Genomic DNA, 22,762 nt, shown 5'->3' with positions numbered 1-22,762 from the left:
CGCGTGCTAGTGACGTCACGCGGCGGCCTTCCTGGGTCCGTGGAGGGCGTGGCGCTCTGCCTGGGACTCGGTCTCGGCGGCGGGAGTCATGGCCACTCGTCGAGCTCTGCACTTCGTATTCAAAGTGGGGAACCGCTTCCAGACGGTGCATTTCTTTCGAGATGTCCTGGGGATGCAGGTGCAGACCGGGGCCGAGCGGGGCTGGCGCGAGCCGCTCCTGGGGGGGCCGGGGAGGACGCCGGGCACGTGCGGCCCCTTCAGCCGCCGGGCCCACGACTCCGGGTTGGCACGGCGGCCTTTTGAACTTGGGCGAGCCCCCGTTTTCGGGTTGGGAAGCCTTTGAAAGGGCACCGACCTACCAGCAGTGTTGTCTACGCGCACGTCCCGTCGCCTACAGGTCTTGACAAATGTGTGTTCCACTCCTGGCTTGCAGAGCTGGTAGTCCATCGTGAAGGAGCATTGGCAGGCAAAACGTTATAAAATAGTCCCTTCCAGTTCACCGCAGAGCGGTCTCTGGGTTTGAAACGTTTGGGTGTGATCAGCAAATTCAAAGTTCGGCGTCCGTCAGGGCTGGGGATTTAAAGTTTAAGTTCTGGGAATGGAATCCATGGTCTTGCTTTCAGGCTAAACAAGCACATCGCTATCGCACTACGTGGACATCCCCTGTCAGGGCAGGACCGAATGGTCTCTTTCGTGGCTACTCTTGGCTCTCCTCTGGACAGCCAAGATTTAAGTATGAGGTCAGAATCTAGTCTCCTTTCATATACCCCGAAAGAGTCCGAGACGCTGCGATTCTAAAAGGGTCACTGAGCTGAAGATGTAGTGGAGGTTTATTGCGGAGCTTTTGTTAAGTCAGGGAAGTAGGGAACACACCAGTGCAGACTAGTTTGTAGCGACAAGAATCCAGCTTAGTGCGGAGATGGTAGAGAAGGAGTGCAAAGGGAGTTACACAAATCAATCAATCAACAGGAATTGATCAGTCATCGGAATAGCCGCTGTGTAAGGGCTGGAGAGGGCTCAGCCTTTGTGAGTGATGACTGCTCTTCCAGAGGATCTGAAGCGGGTTCCCAACACCAGGGTTGGGTGGCTCACAGTCGTCTGTAAATCCAGCTGCAGGGCATCTGATATGTGGCAGACAGACAGACAAACAGACATACTCACACACCGACCTACCTGCTGTTTCAGGGTACCATGTTAAGGTTTGGCAACAAAGGTTCAAGTGACTTTGGTGTTTGTTCCCATTTAGAGCACGTGATGTGGGAAATTAGATTTGAAACCAACAGTCACGGAAAGTCAGGGTTTCGTGGTACTAGATGCCATTATTCTGTTTCTTCACCAAAAGGTTGTTGTGAGGATTAAACATGTTATTGTGTAGATGGTGCTTGACTCATAGATAGTTGTGTTCTGTAAAGTATTAGCTACTTTTATGCTATAAATACAAGAGGAGAGATTTGCCAACCTGGGTTATCAGGAAGTAATTAACGGGGGCCTTGCATTCAAGCTGACCTTGGAAAGCAGGGTTTCCACATACCAAGAAGACCTGGAAAGGTGATGTGGAGATATTTGGGAAATGACACTAATTTTATGTGCATTTAGCTAGACGAAGAGACGGGATGTGAGAACATACAAGTTGGGATTGTTTCTGGTATTGTCTCAATGCTATGTTTGCAAAGCACTTTTGAGTTTATGCTGAAGTAAGTGGGGGGGCTTGTGGTACCATCGGAGCGATGCTTTAGGGGTCTATTTTTTTATGGTAGTATTAAGGAAAGAAATCAATAAGTTTTGTGGGTTTTTTGGGGGTGGCAGTAAGTAGCTCAGGTTGCCCTTGAATTTGATATGCTTCTGCCTAATGCCTCCAGAGTGCTGGGGGGTTACAGGTGTGCCACCATGCCCAGCTAGTCAAGTTGATGTTTGTAATCTTTGAGGGAAGTAATGGAACTTGAAGGGGAGCAGTAGGAATCAAAAATGAAAAGCAGCTAATGGCCGTTCCCGCGATCCCAGCAGGTGGGAGGCTCACTGTCAGCCTACAGTACACAGTAAGTCTACAGGCAAATTGCGCAGCATAGTGAGACAGTGTCTTAGGGGGAAAGAAACGACGACGACACCGAGAGCCTTCTCTCTTCTAGCTTCTTTCTGTCTTAGGCACTTAAACAGGCTATCCATTTTCACCAACATAGCTGTTCTCACACTCAGTCTGGGACTGAGAACCTAAAACAGCTTGCTCAGCATCACGCGCTGCAGCCAGACTTCTCTACTGCTGAACACACTTTTCTACCACAGGTGGCTTCCTACCCCAAAGAGATTGCATACCTGTTTGAGAATACAACTCACTATGTATCCTTGGCTGTCTTGGAATTCACCCCATAGACCGGGCTGGCCTTGAACACACAGAGATCCAGCTGCCTGTGCCTCCTGAGTGCTGGGATTAAAGGCGTGTGCCACCATGCCCTTCTTAAGATGTTCTTCTTACCTCTGCTGCATCTGGAAGTTGTTTGTTTCTCTTATAAAGCTGGCAAATGACGATGTTTATGTTCTGCCCTTTTAGTTTGTATAGATGTGCCGTGTACAATGCTAGTCCCCCAGCAATCCCAGCATATGGAGAGCTGAGGCAGGAGGCTTATAGTTTGAGACCAACTGGGCTACACAGTGAGACTCAGTCTTTAAAAATCAAGGGCTAGGAGCAGCAGGGCACTTGTCTAACTCAAGTCCTTGGGTTCCCCAGCACTCCAAAAAAAAAAAAAAAAAAAAGTCAAACTTTACAATTTAACCTACTTTCTTTACAGGTTCTACGCCATGAGGAATTTGAAGAAGGCTGCAAAGCTGCATGCAATGGGTATGGCACTTCGAGTCTTAAAATCCGAGGTTCGGAATAGCTCCCGAGCAGAACACACTGTCTTAAAATCCGAGGTTCGGAATAGCTCCCGAGCAGAGCACACTGTCTTAAAATCCGAGGTTCGGAATAGCTCCCGAGCAGAGCACACTTTCTCAGAGTTGAGTGTGATACGGCAGGGTGAATCAGAAAATAAATAAATAAGTAATTTTTACAAGGAGGCAGGAAACACGGGACGCTACCTACACAGCAGTGGGGCTCAGGCTGTTTCTCGGCATTTCACACAGCACTTGAGCTGCAGTAAGCCGTTCTCCAGGACTCCAAACCCCAGCCAGTTCTCTGACTGTTTAACAGTTCCTTGTCTATCTGGAGGTCTATGAGACCAGCTACAAATCATAGTGGCCCTTCCTCCTGACCTCAGGGAAACACTATTTACATTTCCTGGCTCATTATAAAGGATGCAAATCGGGAAGAGGCAAGCAGAAGAGCTGTGTGCAGAAAGGTATGGAGAGAAGGCGGATGGTACTTCCACTGGCTTCCATGATCCCAGCACCTCCAGGCTTCAACAACCCACAAACTTGTCAAATCTCGTTGAATAGTTTTTACACAGATTGATAGTGTTTCCTCTCCACCCCTCCCCTTCTCAAAGGTGCATGTGGCTGAACATTCTAATCTTCTGGTCTTCTTGACAACCAGGCAAATCCTCAGGCTATTCAACCTCACCTTCAGTCAGTTCATTATGGTAAACCCAGGCATTCCAGAAGGAGTTCATGAATACAGGGCCCACTTAACAGGGAACCCTAAGGCTTAAGGAGCCCTATGCCAGGAATCTTAGCAGAGACAGGTTTTTGTTTTTTTTTCATATTTTACTACAGGCACAAATAAGTACATGCAGTGGGTAGTGGAATGGCTGAGTCTCCTAAGCTTAGTATCCACGGCAAGTTGAAAGCTTCCAAGGTCCATTAGGACTTGCATGCTTACTGATATGCAAAGACATTTTCTGAGGTTAGACTAGAGAGCTGCTGTTAGGACTTGCTTTCCCTACAGTTTTCAGAGGTAACTAGATCTTTCCCTTAGGTCAGTGCCAAATGGACGGTGTGTGGAGTGTGTGGTTGTGGAGTGCGTGGTTGTGGAGTGCGTGGTTGTGGATGCGTGGTTGTGGAGTGTGTGGTTGTGGTGCTTGAGTGCTGTCCACAACTGCTGTCAGCACCTTCAGAGGTCATCTCATCCGTATTTAGAAATTATGGGACCCAAAGGGACTGGCCACCTCACTGTGTCCCAAAGTAGGAAGCAGATTTTTCCTGTGACCACTGAGTTCATTACCTTTTTTTTTTCTAGGCCTTATGATGGGAAATGGAGTAAAACAATGGTGGGATTCGGGCCCGAGGATGATCATTTTGTTGCAGAACTGACATACAATTATGGCATTGGAGACTACAAGCTTGGCAATGACTTCATGGTAAATATCACTCTGTCCCATGAGTGTCTGCATGAGGCAGAGATGGTTATAATAGTCCAGGTCAGAAAGTTGGCTTAAAAAAAAAAAGAACATCCAGCCTTCACTAGTACCTATATTTGCATGCACACATATAAACACAGACATATACATCTATACATAATTAAAACTAATAAAAATAAATTTAAAAAATAGGAGTGTTTTGCCTGTATGAATGTATGTGTACCATGTGCATGCAGTATCTGAAGAGGTCAGAAGAGGGTGTCGGATCCGTTAGAACTGGAGTTAGGGATGGTTGTAAGCTGCCAACTGGGTGCTGGGAACTGAACCCAGGTCCTCTGCAAGAGCAGCCAGTGCTCTTAACTGCTGAGCATCTCTCCAGCTCTGGATGGCTCTTTACATTTGAAGTTGAGAAGGTTGTTCTGAGATGGCAGTGGAGTGAGTTCAGAGGAGGGAAGGCAGGCAGGCCTGTGGACAGGGGAGGGGTCTCGGTGGAGGGGGGCACGACCAGCATCTGTTTGGGAAAAGTCAAGAAGTAGCTGGAGTGGAGAGGGTGGGGGAAGGTGGTAGGAGCTGGGGAAGTGACGTGACAGCTGAATATGGTGGCTCTGGACTGTCATCCCAGTATAGAAGACTGAGACAGGAGGATTATGAGTTCTTGCGGCCAGCCAGGGCTGCCTCAAAGGGGAAAAAAGTGCACAGTGCTGGGCCTTTTAAGAGCCATCCAGGGAAAACAGAGCCGGTGGGTTGCTTGAGAATAAGCTGTAGGACACCTTTTGATATGCTGCCTGTGGCTACAGAGTGGACAAGAGACAGAACAGAGGCAGCTGCAGTGTCCAGGGCGAGCAAGGATGCTTTCCCAGGAGGCAGGATTATATGCTGTTGGGAACTTTGTAGCTTGAGTTTTCCTGCCTTGCCCACAGTCAGGACAAATCTTTGTCACCCACCAGTCCCACAGCCGCTCAGACCCAACCAAGTAAACACAGAGACTTATATTGCTTACAAACTGTATGGCCGTGGCAGGCTTCTTGCTAACTGTTCTTATAGCTTAAATTAATCCATCTCCATAAATCTATACCTTGCTTGTGGCTTACCAGCATCTTCACATGCTGCTTGTCATGGTGGCGGCTGGCAGTGACTCCTTCTGCCTTCCTGTTCTTTCTTTTACCCTCTCTGTTAGTCCTGCCTATACTTCCTGCATAGCCACTGGCCAATCAGTGTTTTATTTATTGACCAATCAGAGCAATTTGACATACAGACCATCCCACAGCAGAACTTTGCTTAAAGAACGTCTTCATAGTTAAAGTGCTTGTGTTTAAAATCCAAAAGTGTGCTGTTGATATAGCTCAGTGGTAGAGCACTTACCTAGAATAAACAAAGCTCCAGGTTCAAGGTCAGCCTCATAAGTGAATAACTAAATTCAAGTTGTCTCAAATGGTTAGCTAGCCAGTCCAAGAAAGAGCAGGATTTTTCTTCTTAGATCTTGAAAACTGAAGAGATTGCCTTTGGTATTAAATGGGTCACATATCACTGACATTTGAATATCTTTGCTGTGATTTATAAAAGTCTAAATCTGAAGAATTTGGAGAAAACATCTAAAACCCTCTTTAAATCCCTGTAAGAAAATGCCAATTAAGTCTTAGGTGTTTTTGGTTCCTCATCTTGTCCTGGAAGAGCTCTGTTGTAATGCTGTATGCGGATGTTATTTGTCACAGGGAATCACACTTGCTTCCAGCCAGGCTGTCAGCAACGCCAGGAAGCTGGAGTGGCCACTCAGTCAAGTTGCAGAAGGAGTTTTTGAAACTGAGGCCCCAGGAGGATATAAGTTCTATTTACAGGATCGAAGTCTACCCCAGTCAGGTAATTACACCAGGCCAGGCAAAAGCCTGGCTCAGGGTGCGTTTGAGGAGGGTGGGAGGGCGCGGGGCGCAGTTCCTTCTCTTCTGTAGTTCTTCTGTGTTGACCGTGGTCTCCCAAGCCAGTGCTCTCGCCTGTGTTCTGGGAAGTTAAACCCGTACGTAAACATTAGCACAGAGCTACAGAGAATCTAGACTAGCTCTACTCTACAGATAATGTATCTTCTTAGGATTTTTGTTCCAGCAGCAAATAACAGCAAACCCAACTCAAACTAGTTTGAACAATAAGAAGGTGTTTCAAGTTCATAGAGCAGCAGGAAGACGGAGGGTTAGTTGGTTACTCAGACCAGCCATCTGGAGACCCCAGATTTTCTCTCTTGGTTGTCCTCTCATGCTGTTAGAGCTAGTCCCCGAACTAGTAGGAGATGCTGGAAGCAGGTGAGACTCCATGCTTCCATATTCACTTTGGGAAGGAGCCTTCAAGCAAACCTTGTCTGGAATCTACCAGAGCACTCTCTGGTCAGATTTAATATACTCTGTCTGCTTAATACAGGTTGAATATCCCTATTCCAAAATAGCAGATTTAAATTTTTATTTGTTTGTTTAAGACTGTGTCTTAGGACTAGGAGGCAGAGAAGGCTCACAGGGAAACCCTGTCTCAAAAACAATACCAAAAATTGTGTCTAAACACATAGTTCAGGCTAACCTAGAACTCAAAGATCCTACTGCCTCAACCTCCCAAGTGCTGGAGTCTCAGGCTTGTGCACTGTGCTCTGTAAGCTTGAGATTCTAGTGTTTGGATTTTCAGATTAGGAATGCTCAACCAATAAAGCCCACGCAAGTTTTCCAAATTCTGAAATACTTCTGGTCCCAAGCTTTTCAAATAAAAGATACTCAGCCTGGACTTAAGTAGTGGCGAGTTCCACATTCCAAAGATGCTTTTGTCCTTTACCTTGCTAAGACATCTGAGGCATTCATTTCCTGCTGGTCCATTTGGACGGCACCTGTGCCTGTCCTGCAGCCCTTCTGGCTCTGGGGAGAGTTTTTGCTCTTTGCTTAGTTATAGGGAGTAAATCTAAGGTCTCAGGCATGCTAGGCAAGCATTCTACCACTGAGCTCAGGTTCTCGATGAACTTGGATTTGATGATTTTACAATCAGTGGAGAAAAATAAACTTGACTCTTCCAGGAGGAGGCCCTGGGAGAAGCACCACGGTTAGTCTTGGCATTGCTAGTCAGGCGGGGTGGAGGTGATGAAAACCACGGAAAAATACACTGAATTTGTCACAGTCACATGAGTCAGGTGTAGTTGTAAACCATTCTTAGAAGTTCCCTTGGCCACACCCGATGGCACAGACCTATAATCAGAGCTAGTAAGAGGGTTATAGGCTGAGGTAAGGCCTGAAGGCCTACTTGGGCAACTTATTGAGAGCCAGTCTCCAAATAAAACATGGACAAAAGAGGTTCAGGGATAGAATGCTTGCCTAGCATGTGTGAAGTCCTAGGTAAAGTTCCTATATCGCAATAAATAAAAAAGGCAGGGAAAGGAAGAAGAAAGAAAGAAAAGGAAAACTACTTCACAGGGTTGGAGCTGCCGCTGAATGATGAGAGTACTTGTCTGATGCGCAGGGGCCTGGGTTCAAGCTCTGGCACCAGCGGCGGCGGTGGGGTTGGGGATCAGAAAATCAACTTACAATATGACATGTTTCCATTATGTGTTAGCTGCGGCGGGGGTGGGGTGGGGTGCTGTTTTTTAAATTACGTGTGTATGTGAATGTGCACTTGCAGATTTTTTTACCCTAGAAGAGAAGGTAAGTATACATATTATATATACAAAAGCAGGATGAAGCAGAGAGGAGGACGATAAGGAGGAAAAAGCAGTACTCGTATGTCCAAAGGTAACTACTGTGGACATTCTAGAGTCTGTCTTCCAGATCTTTTATCCAAAACAATACATACACATATATAAATGTACCCTGCCTAAGCCATTGCAGGAATTCCACGGCAGCGTTGCGTTACAGAACTGAGCAGCCTCTGTTGTTGGGTGTTTTGTTTTTCCTAGTGTCTCATTGTTCTGGGCAGCACTGTTGAATGCCTTTGTGATAAAAAGCCCTTCACACAACCACAGCTACTCTCTGAGTTGCTGAGAATGGACTTGCTTTTTCAGTACATTTTTAAAACTTTTGGTACATTCTGTCAAATCCTTTCCCACAAATTTTCTAGTTTACACTCTTGTCAGTATTTTTCATTTTAGTGCCCTTCTCTGCAATAAAATAGTTAACATTGCTAAGTTGTCAAGACAGCAAAATTAAAAGATGAAAAACCAATTATTTGTATTTCCTTTGTTCTTTAAATTTAATCCTTTAACCATCAGAAATACATTCTGCTATTTAATTCAAACATGTAGCTTTCCCCCACCAAATGATCATCGTACTGTCATTTATTTGGATCATGTTTCTTTTCATATTGATTTAAAATTCTTTCCTTATAAACTGAATTCTTTAGCTAGGAAGAGAGTTGCTGGAAATGAAATGGAAAGCCTTGTATGCTGGGCACACACTCCCCCTCCAGCCTCCTAAGCTCAATTCTTATACTTTAGCCCATTCCACTGAAGTGACCTCATTCATCTGTTTCCTCACCTCACAGATCCTGTATTAAAAGTAACTCTAGCAGTGACTGATTTCCAGAAGTCCTTGAACTATTGGTCTAATCTCCTGGGGATGAAAATTTATGAGCATGACGAGGAGAAGCAGAGGGTTTTGCTGGGCTACGCTGATGACCAGGTGAGTGCGCTTGCTGAGGAACGGCTTGTCTGTGGTTCATACATCTGGTTACCATGAAAGTGGCCCTGTGATTTCTTAACAGTGAATCAGTGTTTATCTGCATGAGCAGACGAAAACAAAACCCACTAATAACTACCACTCAGATACTGCTTCAGTTTTTTTTTTTTTTTTTTTTTTTTTTAAGATTTATTTATTTATTATGTATACAGAAGAGGGTGCCAGATCTCATTACAGATGGCTATGAGCCACCATGTGGTTGCTGGGGATTGAACTCAGGACCTCTGGAAGAGCAGTCGGTGCTCTTAACCTCTGAGCCATCTCTCCAGCCCCCAGTGCCTCAGTTTTTGTTCATGGTAGCTGACCTGTAAGCTTTGGAGTTTTTCCTGTCGCTGCCTCCTGTCACACTCTAGGAATGGTAGGATCACATACCAGTGCTACCACATCCAGCTTTGTGTGGGTGCTGGGGTCTGTACCGAGCTCCTCACACTTGCATGGGAAGCATCTTAGCAAGCATGATAGAGCTTTTATACTGCACACTTGTATGACTCATCAGAAAGCATCAGCCCACTTTCTTATTTCTCTTCAGTGTAAGCTGGAGCTACAGGGCATCAAGGGTGCAGTTGATCATGCAGCAGCCTTTGGAAGAATTGCCTTTTCTTGTCCTCAGAAAGAGGTACTATTTGATAACCTAATTGTTTGTTTTCAAGAGTTCATTCTTTTTAAGTGTGTGTGTCTATGTGCATGTGAGTGCAGGTGTCTGTGGCAGCTGTCAGATTCCCCAGATTTAGACTTACAGGGGGTTGTGAGCCCTTGAAGTGGGTGTGATGAACCAAACTCCATAGAGCCATCTCTCTGGCTCCTTATTTTTCCTTTTGCAATTTGTTTTAGTGTGTGTGTGTGTGTGTGTGTGTGTGTGTGTAGCTAGAGTTTTCCTGCCTTGCCCACAGTCAGGACAAATCTCTGTCACCCGCCAGTCCCACAGCCGCTCAGACCCAACCAAGCAAACACAGAGACTTATATTGCTTACAAACTGTATGGCCGTGGCAGGCCTCCTGTTAACTGTTCCTATATCTTAAAGTAACGCATTTCTACAAATCTATACCTTGCCACGCGGCTCGTGGCTTACCAGCATCTTCACATGCTGCTTGTCCTGGCAGTAGCAGGCAGCGTCTCCTTCTGCCTTCCTGTTCTTTTATTTCTCCTCTGTTAGTCCCGCCTATACTTCCTGCCTAGCCACGACCAATCAGGTTTTATTTATTGACCAATCAGAGCAACTTGACATACAGACCATCCCCCAGTACAGCCAAGTGCAGACCATCTCAGACACTTGCACTCAGGCCCATGGTCCTAATCATCCTCTATGCAAACCTGCTGGGTAACGCCACAAGGAACCCAAGAAGGGCTCCCACAGGACATACATTAACATCCCACAGCATGTGTGTGTGTGTGCCCACATTGGATTCCCCCTGGAGCTGGAGTTACCAGCGTTTATGAACCCCCTGACTGGTTGCTGGAAACTGAACTTGGGTCCCCTAAAGAGTAGTACTTGCTCTTAGTTGTTGAGCCCTCTCTCCAGCCCCCAGCCTGATTGGTTAAGCTCTGTCACTGTCTGGTTTCAACCTAGCTAAGAACCTTGGACTTCCTTTCCATGAGTTCATTCTGATTGTGGCTTTGCTGTCATGCTTAACCCTTCTTTTAAGAAGCACTGAGATCATAAAATCCATCTATAGAAGTGATATGTCACCCTCGCTCACTTGCCTTTCTGTGTTTTTCAAGTTGCCAGACTTAGAAGAGTTGATGAAAAGGGAGAACCAGTCGATCCTGACTCCACTGGTGAGTCTGGATACCCCAGGCAAGGCAACAGTGCAGGTAGTCATCCTGGCTGACCCTGTAAGTACCGCTTAGCGAGGGGACAGGCCGTCCTGGGGATTGCTGCAAAGATTGGTTTTTCACATTGCTTTTCTCTTTTTTGGTAAAGGATGGACATGAAATTTGCTTTGTTGGGGATGAAGCTTTTCGAGAACTTTCTAAGAGGGATCCAAAAGGAAGCAAGTTATTGGATGATGTGAGTCTTATTTCTACATTGGTGTCACTGTAGGCCAAAGCAGGATGGTATAAAGGATGTACAGGGGCTAGGTGCTGTCAAGAGTATCCTTTCCCTGTGTGATGACTTTTAATCAGACCAGTGTTTTCCATGTCACCTATATCACCCCTTACAGGACTTAGCATTTCCATCTTCCCGCTGCCCCAGGCTGACAGGAAGGCATCCGCTATTGCTGTGAGCACTGTTATTCAGCTCCGAGGGTGAAAGTTCCTGGGTTTCGTCCCCTTTGGTGTCTTTGGCCATTTGGTTATCTGGGTTCCATTTGACATCATTCTCTTTCTTCTCCCTTCCTACTTGTTCTCATTATTACACCAAGAAATCCAGTAGCTGTCATCTTTTAAAAACTTTTCTGAGGGCCGGGTGGTGGTGGCACATGCCTTTAATCCCAGCACTCTGGAAGCAGAGGCAGATGGATCTCTGTGAGTTTAAGGTCAGCCTGGTCTACAAAGCTCGTGCCAGGAGAGTCAGGGCTCCACAAAGAAGTTCTACCTCAACAAACAAGCAAACAAACAAACAAACAAAACAAAACAAAAGGGGATCTCTGTGAATTCAAGGCCAGCTGGTCTACATAGCAAGTCCAAGCCAACCAGGGCTACATAGTGAGACCTTGTCACATAAAGACTAGAAACAGTGGCTGGAGACATGGGTTCGTGGTTAAGAGAGCTTACTGCTCTTACAGGGAACACAGGTCCAGTTCCCAGCACCCACATGATGGTTCACAACTGCTTATGACTCCAGTTCCAAGGGATCTGACACACTCTCTGACCTCCAAGTGCTCCTGCATGCACATGATGAACATACATACACCCAGGCACACAAAAATACACACTAAAATAAACAAAAAACAAAACACCAAAACAAAACCCTTTCGATGTTTGTTTTTCTGTTTTTGAGATATGAGTCTTTGTCCCAAACTGACTGCAAACTAGTGATCCTCCTGCCTCAGCTTCCTAAGTTTTAGGACTATATCACCAGGTTTCCTTAATTAGATTTCTGTTTCAAAGATTTGTCTACACATAGTTTCTATTTCTTGTCTGAAATGCATACTTCATCTGTTCTGCGCTAGATCTTGGCAACAAATAGTGTTCTTGTTGACACTGTTGCTGATCTCATCTCCCCCGAATGCAGCAGCTTCTGTTCCCATCAAACCTGGTTTTTCTAATCAGGAAAACAGTAGCCCATTGTTATACTCGACTTCTGTAGACCTGCTGTGAAGCAGACATTCGCTGAATACTTCAGACTTTTTTTTTCCCTCGAGACAGGGTTTCTCTGTGTAGTTTTGGGGCCTGTACTCGAACTCGTTCTGTAGACCAGGCTGGCCTCAAACTCACAGAGATACTTTGGACTTTTGAGCCAAGGACTCTTGTCCCAGCTAGCCTCCAGCTCCTGGGCTCAAGGGACCTTCCTGCTTCAGTCTTCCATGTAGATAGTACTGTAGGCCTGACCACTGGGCCTCACTCAAATACCTAATTGAGTAATTAAAGGAATTGATCTATCCCAGTTCTATCATTTTTAATCTCTATAACTAGCCTTCAAACAATTTATTAAAATTCTTTGGATTTCTTAAAGTTCCTTTAGAAATTTATCTAAAAATGGCGAGATAAAGAAAATAAAAATACTCATTTCTTGGGACTGTGGTGTGCTTTATGGAAGATAATTGACCGTAGACATAACAACAGTCATTGTGAATTAAAATAGAAACTATGTAGAAGAAGATGGCTTTTGAAGTGTTATCATGCAGGAAAATGGAATGCTGAGCAAGCTCGTGGCTGGCAGGTCTGCTGCTCTTCCCTTTGCTCCTCCACGCACTGGCAGCTGTCCACTCCTCTGGCTCTCCTGTGGAACTGAGACCTTGCCTCCTTCCCATCTCCCTGACGCTTCTCCCAGAGGCAGCTGCCATTCTGATTTCTGGCATAGTAGATCAGTTTCATTTATTCTTGGACTTCAAACAAATGAATCCATTTAGTAGGTATTTCTCTATGCTTGGTTTCTTTCTCTCAAGATAACGTTTTTTGTTTTTGTTTTTGTTTTTTGCCGGGCGGTGGTGGCACACGCCTTTAATCTCAGCACTTGGGAGGCAGAGCCAGGCAGATCTCTGTGAATTCAAGGCCAGCCTGGTCTACCGAGGGAGATCCAGGACAGGCACCAAAACTACACAGAGAGACCCTGTCTCGAAAAATAAAAAACAAACAAACAAAAAAAACAAAAAAAAAAAAAGATAGCGGGTTTTTTTTTTTTTTTAGATTCCACCATGTAATTGCTTCTATCATCTTTTGTATTGCTTTTATTAGATAACAACTTGTTTATCCATTCCCATGGTAGGGAACATTTAGGTTGGTTCTAGATTTTTATGTACTTAAAGAAGAGTGCTGTGAGCATTCTTGTTTTAATCTTCTTGCAGCTCCATGTTTCATGTCTCTAAGGTCAGTACCTAGGGGAATTGTTTTTACTGTACTGGAAAGTGCCGGACAGCTGACAAGAATAATTATACTGAAGTGAATCTCTTTTAGCCAGTTTTTCTTTCCATAGTTTGTTATGTGCAGTCAACCATGTCTGAAAGTATTAAATGCAGACTTCAGAAATGAGTAACTCGTGCATTTTAGATTGCACCCTGCTTTGAGTGGCATGAGGAAATCTCTTGTTCACTTGCTCTGTCCACTTGGAACAGGAGTAATCTCTTTGGGCAGTGTATCCACACTGTGTACACAAATGAATGCCTTAGTTACCTAGTAGCTAATTGTTACTAGATTAACTCAGTATTTCAGTGCTTGGGTTCAAAACCTTTATTTACTTAATAATGGATCCAAATGGCAAAAATAGCAAATTGTCCTCCAGTCTTCCCTCGCACTGTGACCTGTGTGTCCCTACACATACATACTCTCAGTGAGTAAATAAATGTAATGAAGGAAGAGGAGCCACAGAAGGACATCTTTTAGGTGAAAAGGTGAAAGTTCTTGGCTTAATAAACCAAAGAAACTGGTTAAGGGGCCTAGAGTGTAGTCATATTACTCTAGACAGCTTTTCTTTCTCTCTTTTTCTCTCTTCCGTCCATCTGTCCTTCCTTCCTTTTTTTCATTTTTCTTTTCTTTTCTTTTTTCTTTTTTGGAAACAGGATAGTCCTGGTTATTCTGGAACTTGCTCTGTAGACCAGGCTGGCCTCGAGCTCACAGAGATTTACCTGCCTCTGCTTCCTGAGTGCTGGGATTAAAGGCATACACTACCTCCTGGCTAGCTATTTCTGTTTTCATGTAAAGTAAATGCTAGGTTGCTAAGATCAAACATAAAAACAAATCTAAGATATTGTAAAGAAGGAAAATTGTTATTATAGGGTTATTGTTGCACTTCAGGTGAGTCCTTAGTTAAGATGAACAGCAGGACCTGGTGTGATGGCACACAACTTTAATCCCAGCACTCAGGAGGCAGAGCCAGGCGGATCTCTGAGTTCGAGGCAGCCTGGTCTACAGAGTGAGTTCCAGGACAGGCAAGGCAGTGAACCCCTGTCTCAAAAAAACCAAAACCAAAACAAAGAAAAAAGGTGAGCAGCAGGATGGGGGAGGTTCAGTGGATAAGCATTTGCATAGTAGGCATACAGCCCAGTTCAGTCCAGGATCCCCTAAAATAAAGTTTGGAAAGCGTTCATTACAGGACTGGTCCTGTTCAGGCCTCTCTGCGGAGGAACATGGGGAGCTGCTGGATCTGTGCACGCTGTACTTGTTTGCATTCTCCCTGGCATTTTTCGTTACTGCTTCTTTGATTCTGGTAGCTGTTCTAAGAAATGGGGAATAGTTTGTTGTTTTGATTTTAATTTGTATTTCCCTAATGATGAATAGCACCTTTGTATAAGCTTCTTAGCAATGTGCTTCTTTTATAAATTAAATATTTGAGTCTTGTCCATTTTTTGCATAATAGTTTTGATTTTTTGATGTCATGAATAGAAATTTCAAATACACCTCAAACGAGTATAACTGTGCCTCCCAGTGCCTCCGTGCATACACTTTCAGCATTCCTTCCCATCACTCTGACTCTTACTTCTTTTTTTTCTTTTTTCTTGGGGATTATCAGGAAAATCTCAGGCATCATAGCATTTACCCTAAAATACTCCAGTGTGTTTTATATTTAAGACAATTTAAAGGAAGTAGGAATTAAGCAATTTACTTATGTACCATGTACTTTAAGAAAAACAAGACTGTATATACATATATGTATAATTTTATCTTTGTGTGCATATGTCTGGGTGTGTGTGTGTGTGTGTGTGTACCTGTGTGAGTATGAGTATGGGCTGCACATGCCACAGTGCGTATAGGCAGGTCAGAGGACAACATCCACACCTTCTACCTTTGAGATGGGATCGGAAGCTTCGAGAAGACCCTAAGGTCAGCAGTTGGCTTTGAGCTTCCAGATTCTCCCTTTCTGCCTCCATCTTGTCATAACTGGGGTTACAGATACCTGCTATTGCGTCAGCTTTTCCTGGGTCCTGAGGATTTGAACTCTTGTCCCTCATGCTTACATAGAGAGTGTACTTTAACCACTGAGCCATATCCCCGCACCCCACCTCTCAAAATTTGTTTGTTTTGCTATGGATTGTTTTTTGAGGCAGCAAATCTCCATGCAGCTCTGGCTGGCTTGGAACTCTCTATGTCTTCAAGGCTGGCCTTGAACTTGATATGTAGCTGAGGATGATGTTGAATTCCTGATTCTGATGCTCCTGCTGAATTTATAGGCATAAGCCACCATGCCTAGCTAAAGATACTTTCTCTCTCTTCTCTTCTCTTCTCCTCTCCTCTCCTCTCTCTTCTCCTCTCCTCTCCTCTCCTCCCCTCCATCCCCCCCCTCCCCTCCCCTGTCTCTCCATGTTTGATTTTACTTGTGTGCATGTGAGAAGCCAAAGCAAGACGTGAGTGTCTTCCTCTATCCCGCTCTAGCATGTTTCCTTGAGACAGGTTCTCTCACTGAACTAGAAGTTTGTAATTTCTGATAGCTAGCTACCTAGCCTAGCAGCCAGCAAGTTCTCATGCTCCTCCTGTCTCTGTCTCTCAGTGCTATGGGAACAGGAAAGTGCAGTCATGATTTTCACTGGGGAATTTGAATTCAGGTCCTCATGTTTGCAGAGCAAGTGCTCTTATCCCTTGAGTTATCTCCCTATTCCTGTTGCCTTGTTTCTATAGACAGGGTCTTACTTTATAGTCCAGGCTGGCTTAGAACTCATTAAGTGGTTTCTTGGTTGTTCTCAAACTGTAAGCATTCACCATGCCTTAACCTCCCAAGTAGTGAGATTGCAGGAATGAGCTACTATACCTAGCTTTGATGTGTTCTTTTATTTTTTGGTTTTAGTTTTTTCAAGACAGGGTCTCACTATGTAGCTCTGGCTATCCTAGAACTCACTATTGTTGTGGGGTATTCACCAGAGAAGACTGCTCGGACGTGGGTTTAAACCAATAGAAAGTCTTTATTAACTGGCCGGCAAGTACACTGAGGATTTGGGATCCTAGTGTAGCCCTGAGCCTTTCTCAGGGTGAGCTTTTAAGCACAAAAATGCATGTCTTGGGTTGACATACTTCAGTTCACAAGAACAGTTAGCCAGAAGCAGAACTACAGAAGCCAAAAACCAAGGATAGTACATTTAGAGACTTTCCTAGAGCTATAGATTTTGATGGATTATGCCTTTGTTTTAGTGTTTAACAGGCAATGCTGTCTACATACTGGGTTTTTTCTTTATAATTTATTTATTTTTATTTTATGTACATTGGTGTTTTGCCTTCATGTATGTCTGTGTGAGGGGGTCAGGCCCCCTAGAACTGGAGTTAGGGACAGATGTGAGCTGCCATGTGGGTGCTGGGAGTTGAACCCAGGTCCTCTGGAAGAGCAGACAATACCCTTAACCACTGAGCCATCTCTCCCGCCCTACATGCTGAGTTTTACAGCCTGAATGATACTTCCTCCATGGAGTCAGTTGTGCTAAGGTCTCGGGCCCTGTTACACTAAGTAGACCAGGCTGGCCTGGAACTTAAGAATTCCTGCGTCTGCAGTGCTGGGACTAAACTCGTGCACCACCACCCCTGGTGTGCTTTGACGTGTTCGTAAGTGCTGGGTGTATATTCTCTACTTCTAGAGTCTCCTAAGTCCAGTCTGTAAGGAAACTAAGGCTCAGAAAAATTATCACTCATGGGTATCAGGTATTTAGTAAATGGGAGACAGGGACTTAGATGGAGGTCTTCTAGGATTTTTAATTTTTTTTTTAATTTTTTTTATTTTTTTTTATTTTTCGAGACAGGGTTTCTCTGTGTAGTTTTGCGCCTTTCCTGGGACTCACTTGGTAGCCCAGGCTGGCCTCGAACTCACAGAGATCCGCCTGCCTCTGCCTCCCGAGTGCTGGGATTAAAGGCGTGCGCCACCACTGCCCGGCATTCCAGGATTTTATAATCACGTCTTTCCTTTCTCTGTACCCTGGTCCTTCCTGGGGGCAAAAGATATCTTGCTGGGTGTAGTTCCAGCACTTGGGAGGCAGAGATAGGAGGATCTCTGTAAATTCAAAGCCAGGCTGGGCTACAGAGCAAGTTCCAGCACAGCCAGGGCTACTTAGAAAGATCCATCCTCAAAAACAAACACAAATAAATAAGAAATAGTGATATTTCCTAATATCCCAGCTGTTCAAACTAGACTTCCAAGAGCTGTTTTTTGTTTTGCTTTGAACCTGCTTTTTACTTTATATAGTTTTAGTCTTTTGAAGTTTTATTACATTTCATTTATTCACTGCATGTGCAAGCGGTGGCGTGTTGATGGAGGTCAGAGACAACTTGTGGGAGTCAGTTCTCCCCTCTACCATGTGAGTCCTGGGGGTCAAACCCAGGTCGCAGGTTTGGCAGCAAGTATCTTTACCTGACAAGCCATCTTGCCAGCCCTAGGATTATTTTAGATTTTTAGACACAGCCACTTTGACATAGTTTCTTCTCACTTGTTTTGATTGTCTCTTAAATTCTGTTAGTCGTTATTCACCAAGAGCTGAGTTCTGCTTCTGAAATATCTCTGGTCTGTTGATACTGCTTTTGAAATCCAGTGAGTTTGAACCTAATCTCCTAGCTCTCTGTTGCCTCCCAGATAACCTTCATCACTGACTGAGCTTGCTGCGTGTCTGGCTCTTATCTGCTCTCTGGTCTGTCTTTATCTTCTGAAAGCCCTTAGCTCAGCCCTGTTCTGTTCTCACTGCACTGCTTATGGTAACAAAAGTATTCTTGTCTCCACCCAAAGGGTTTTTTGTCCCTCTCCTTGAGCTGATCCTTCAAAATGGAGAGGTTTTTTTGAATTCTCCATACCAGAGCTAATTGTTCTTTTCCTCAGTCTTTATGACTGCTAAAACAGAAACAACTCTTCCAGCTCTAGGAAGGCTGTTGGGTTTTTTTTTTTGGGGGGGGGGGGGATGGCGGCGGCGGCGAGAGGTGGGAGGTTGAGACAGGGTATCTTTGTGTAACAGCTCTGGCTGTCCTGGAACTCAATCTGTAGACCAGGCTGGCTTTGAACTCACAGAGATCCACCTTCCTCTGCCTCCTGAGTGCTGGGATTAAAGGTGTGTGCCACAACCTCCTGGCAGGGAGTTGATTTTTAATATTGCTTTAAGGTTTAAGTTCTTTACATTTTCATCCAAATAGTAAATCAGATAGCCCTAAAATTGATTATTACTTATTAGGCAGGGATTTATGAAGTAACCTAGGCTAATCTGGAACTGGCAATTTTCCTACTCCTCCCCTTGAGTGCTGGTATTGCAGGTGTCCACCACCAGCCTGGCTAGGCCTAAGATTTCATAGAAATGAAACATAGCCATGTCTCGTCCCATTTGTGAAGCTTACTGCCAAGGGCAGTCACCTTCAGCTTCATTATTGCTAAATTAAATACATTATTTATGTTGTTTCCTAATGTAAACTTTATCTTGTCATTTCCTCCTGGTGTAGATGAGTATTTCTGACACATTATTTCTCTAACCATTTAATTGTTCCTTACCTTTTAGTCTGATAGGACCTGTGAGTCATTTACAGTAAATGCCTCAAAGCACACATACTTCGTTTTGAAAAGTAACTTTCTGTGTGATTCCATAGCTGTTCAGTATAATCCCCAAAGCCTAGATTGTCACTTTTGTCTTACCTGGACTCAGTATAGTACCTAGTGCATGATAAAAACTCAATTTAAAAAAAAGATTTATTGGCCGGGCGGTGGTGGCGCACGCCTTTAATCCCAGCACTCGGGAGGCAGAGGCAGGCAGATCTCTGTGAGTTTGAGGCCAGCCTGGGCTACCAAGTGAGTTCCAGGAAAGGCGCAAAGCTACACAGAGAAACCCTGTCTCGAAAAACCAAAACAAAAAAAAAAAAAAAAGATTTATTTCTATTACCATTGTTGTGTGTGTGTGTGTGTGTGTGTGTGTGTGTGTGTGTGTGTGTGTGTGTGTGGAGAGAGAGAGAGAGAGAGAGTGAGTGAGTATGGCATGCGTGCAGGTGCCCTTGTGGTGCAGGAGACAGTGGTAGTTCCCCTGGAGTTAGAATTACAGGTGACTGTGAGCCAGCCCCTTGACATGGACGCTGGGATCTGATCTCAGGTCCTCTGCAAGAGCAGTATGCATGCTTAAGTGCTGAGCCATCTCTCCAGCCCCCAAAACTCACTTTAAAAAAAATATTACCGTATTTGCTGTTTTTGTTGTTTGTTTTTGCAGACAGGGTTTGGTGGTGGTACTGGGGCTTGAACTGGAGGTGGTAAGTAGTTAGCCTTGGTGTCAGACTAAGCTCATTAGCATTGGAGATTCTTGTCCTCCCCAGGACCCTGGAGTCACACCCAGTCCCTGCTCTCTCATCAACAGCCCGTCCCTGGTGCCAGCAGCATGTGAGAATCACCAAGTGACTGCTCTCCTGTTAGAGTGGACAACATTTTCCACACAGATGAACTCGCTTTCCTGCTAATGTCACGGTGGAGAATGCAGACTTGGAGTAATGTCTGTCCCTCTGTTTCCACAGGCAATGGCAGCAGACAAAAGTGATGAGTGGTTTGCCACGAGAAATAAACCGAAGGCTTCGGGTTAATGGAAGCCATGGGGGAGCAGCACTTACACCTGCAGTCTATCATCTGAGGCCCAGCACGTCTGTTCACAATAAATACCCACCACTTAGTGGTGTCCAGCATAGACAAGGAGGCTCGTGTTGGGGTTCCACTCTTCAAAGCTCTGTTACGTTTTAAAAATGAAATATTTTTATCACTCTTGGTAGAGGTGAACTCCTGTGTGTAATTGTATTAAATTGGTAACTAATTGTTATCCAGACTGAGACAGCTCTATATGGAACATTACCGTTGGCTGGGGATGGAGGAAAATTTCATTAACTGTGAATCATGTTGTTAATATTGGAACAAATGTTCAAATCAAGCCAAACCAGCTGGGCATGGTGGCACATGCCAGCACTCGGGAGGCAGAGACAAGAGGATCTCTGTGAGTTCAAGGCTAGTCAGGACTACAGAGAGAAACCCTGTCTCAAACAAAACAAGTCAAAAAAAGCCAAACCAACTGCTTAGAGTGATGATGTTTCCAGGTCCTGATGGACCTTACCATCGAAGGTCTTGACATTTAAAGAAACTTTTTCCTTTGGCTTTCCAAGATCATCTCCCCTGATAGCACAGGGTGGTAGCCCCCTGATAGCACAGGTTAGCCTGTCTCTTCACTGTGGAACTCAAGGTAGCTTTTTTTTCCCCTTGAGACAGAGTCTCACTTTGTAGTCCTGGCAGGCCTGGAACAATCTAGTGTCAACTAGATTGGCCTCAGAGACCCACATGCCTCTGCCTCCTGCTGGGATCAAAGGCACAGGCCACCCTACCCAGTGGCTTTGAACTTTTGATCTTCCTGCCTCAGCCTTCAGTGCTGGGATTATAGATGTGTGCCACTCTTCCAGACTTGATGGGTTTTTTGTTTGTTTGCTTTTTAATAAATTCTATCCTGGGGCTGTAGCGATGGCTCAGTGATTAAGAGCACTGGTTGCAAGCTGGAGAGATGGCTCAGAGATTAAGAGCACCGTCTGCTTTTCCAGAGGTCCTGAGTTCAATTCCCAGCAACCACACGGTGGCTCACAACCATCTGTAACGAGATCTGGTGCCCTCTTCTGGCATATGGCAAACTTGAAGAAAGAACAGTTTACATAATAAATAAAATAAATCTTTAAAAAAAAAAAAAGAGCACCGGTTGCTCTTTTAGAGGACCTGAGTTTGTTCCCCAGCACCCACATGACTGCTCTGTAATTCTAGTCCCAGGGGATCCAGCATCCTCTTAGTGCCTCTGAAGGCACTGCATATACACAGAACACATACATACATGCAGGCAAAACACCCATGTACAAAAAGATTAAGAAAAATTATCCTTTGGATAAAAAATATCTGGGTAATTTCTCACGATTCTATATTTTGAATAACTAGAGAAAACAGGAAGTGTTTAATGAACAAAATATTCAATGAGTCACATTTCTGTGGGCCTGGTTCTGTACTATTTTCTTTATAAATGGTTTTAGTCATCTTTAAAATGGATTAAATTATTTCTTCAGCCTGAAAAATATGTATTTCATATTCTGGTGATTTTTCTGTTTAGGTTAATATAGGAAGTTGGTTTCAAACATTAAAAACAATTTTATTGAGTGCGTTTGTTATTAAAGCTTTTTGGAAAGGATGGTTCTAAAATGAGGTTGGGTTTGTGTTTGTTTTTTGGTTTTTCGAGACAGGGTTTCTCTGTGTAGTCTTGGTGCCTGTCCTGGATCTCGATCTGTAGACCAGGCTGGCCTCAAATTCACAGAGATCCGCCTGGCTCTGCCTCCTGGGTGCTGGGATTAAAGGTCTGTGCCACCACCACCCAGCTTGTTTTTGTTTTTGAGACAATGTCTCATGTAGGCCTGGCTAGTCTGGAACTCACTATATAGACCCTCTAATTCACAAGGAGAAAAGAGGACTAGTTAAAATTTTGTTAACTCGGCTTGGTGGTGCAGGGCAGGCAGATCTAGATCTCTGTGAGTTCAAAGCCAGCCTGTTTACAAATCAAATTCCAGGACAGCTAGGGCTGTTACACAAAGAAACACTGTTTCAAAACAAAACAAAACAAAACAAAACAAAAACCTTTAGGGCTGACAAGATAGCTCTGTAGGTAAAGGTGGCGGCACAAAAGCCTGGCAGCCTGAGTTTGCTCTTTGAACCTCTGTAAAGGAGAATCAACTCCTCTTCATGCACGCTTAGCATACTCACTCCTGCCACACCTACATATAGTGTACACACAATAATAAATAATGTTTTAATGATAAAAAATATACTTTATAACCATCAGGGTGGTTCATGCTTGTAATCCCAGCACTCAGGAGGAAAAAGCAGACGGATCTCTGAAAATTGAGGCCAGCCTGGTTTACACAGTGAATACCAGACCAGTCAGGCTCTATCCCCAAAACCAGAAGAACCAAAAAACAAACAACGACAAAAACACCTTTAGAAACTTGCTGTTACATGATTAGATTTGCTAGGGATCAAACCCGGAGCCTCACACATGGCAGACAAGTGGCTGTATCTCAGATGGAGGACAAGTTTTGAAGAAAAGGAAAGGGCCATGATACTGTAGAGTCCTTCAAGAACTCTGGCACTTCATATGCCGGCTTCCAGGCACCATGGTAGCTCATTGATGATGAAATGGTTGGCAGAGAGTACCCTGGCGCTTGTATGAGCCACATGTGCCTATCATATTG

The 22,762-nt window shown here is 44.5% G+C and overlaps 1 protein-coding gene across 1 annotated transcript; it reads left to right on the top strand.

Moving 5' to 3' along the window:
- Positions 1-17: 17 nt before the first annotated feature.
- Positions 18-21,677, top strand: Glod4 (glyoxalase domain containing 4). The gene is made up of 9 exons (XM_006977412.4): positions 18-178; positions 2,784-2,833; positions 4,169-4,289; positions 6,002-6,146; positions 8,787-8,923; positions 9,510-9,596; positions 10,700-10,813; positions 10,902-10,988; positions 20,021-21,677. The coding sequence occupies exons 1-9, from the start codon at positions 89-91 to the stop codon at positions 20,084-20,086; spliced, it is 897 nt and encodes a 298-aa protein (XP_006977474.1). The 5' UTR covers positions 18-88; the 3' UTR covers positions 20,087-21,677.
- The last annotated feature ends 1,085 nt before the right edge of the window (positions 21,678-22,762 follow it).

This window comes from Peromyscus maniculatus, chromosome 8, assembly GCF_049852395.1.
Source record: "Peromyscus maniculatus bairdii isolate BWxNUB_F1_BW_parent chromosome 8, HU_Pman_BW_mat_3.1, whole genome shotgun sequence".
Lineage (NCBI taxonomy): Eukaryota > Metazoa > Chordata > Mammalia > Rodentia > Cricetidae > Peromyscus > Peromyscus maniculatus.
This window is presented reverse-complemented; position numbering and strand designations above follow the sequence as displayed.

What these genes read in the sequence shown, in the direction of transcription:
- Glod4 (XM_006977412.4), top strand. Translation starts at nt 89, where the DNA reads ATGGCCACTCGTCGAGCTCTGCACTTCGTATTCAAAGTGGGGAACCGC. An exon ending in TAGTCATCCTGGCTGACCCT is followed by an intron (nt 10,814 to 10,901) that starts GTAAGTACCGCT and finishes TTTTTGGTAAAG; the next exon opens with GATGGACATGAAATTTGCTT. An exon ending in GAAGCAAGTTATTGGATGAT is followed by an intron (nt 10,989 to 20,020) that starts GTGAGTCTTATT and finishes CTGTTTCCACAG; the next exon opens with GCAATGGCAGCAGACAAAAG.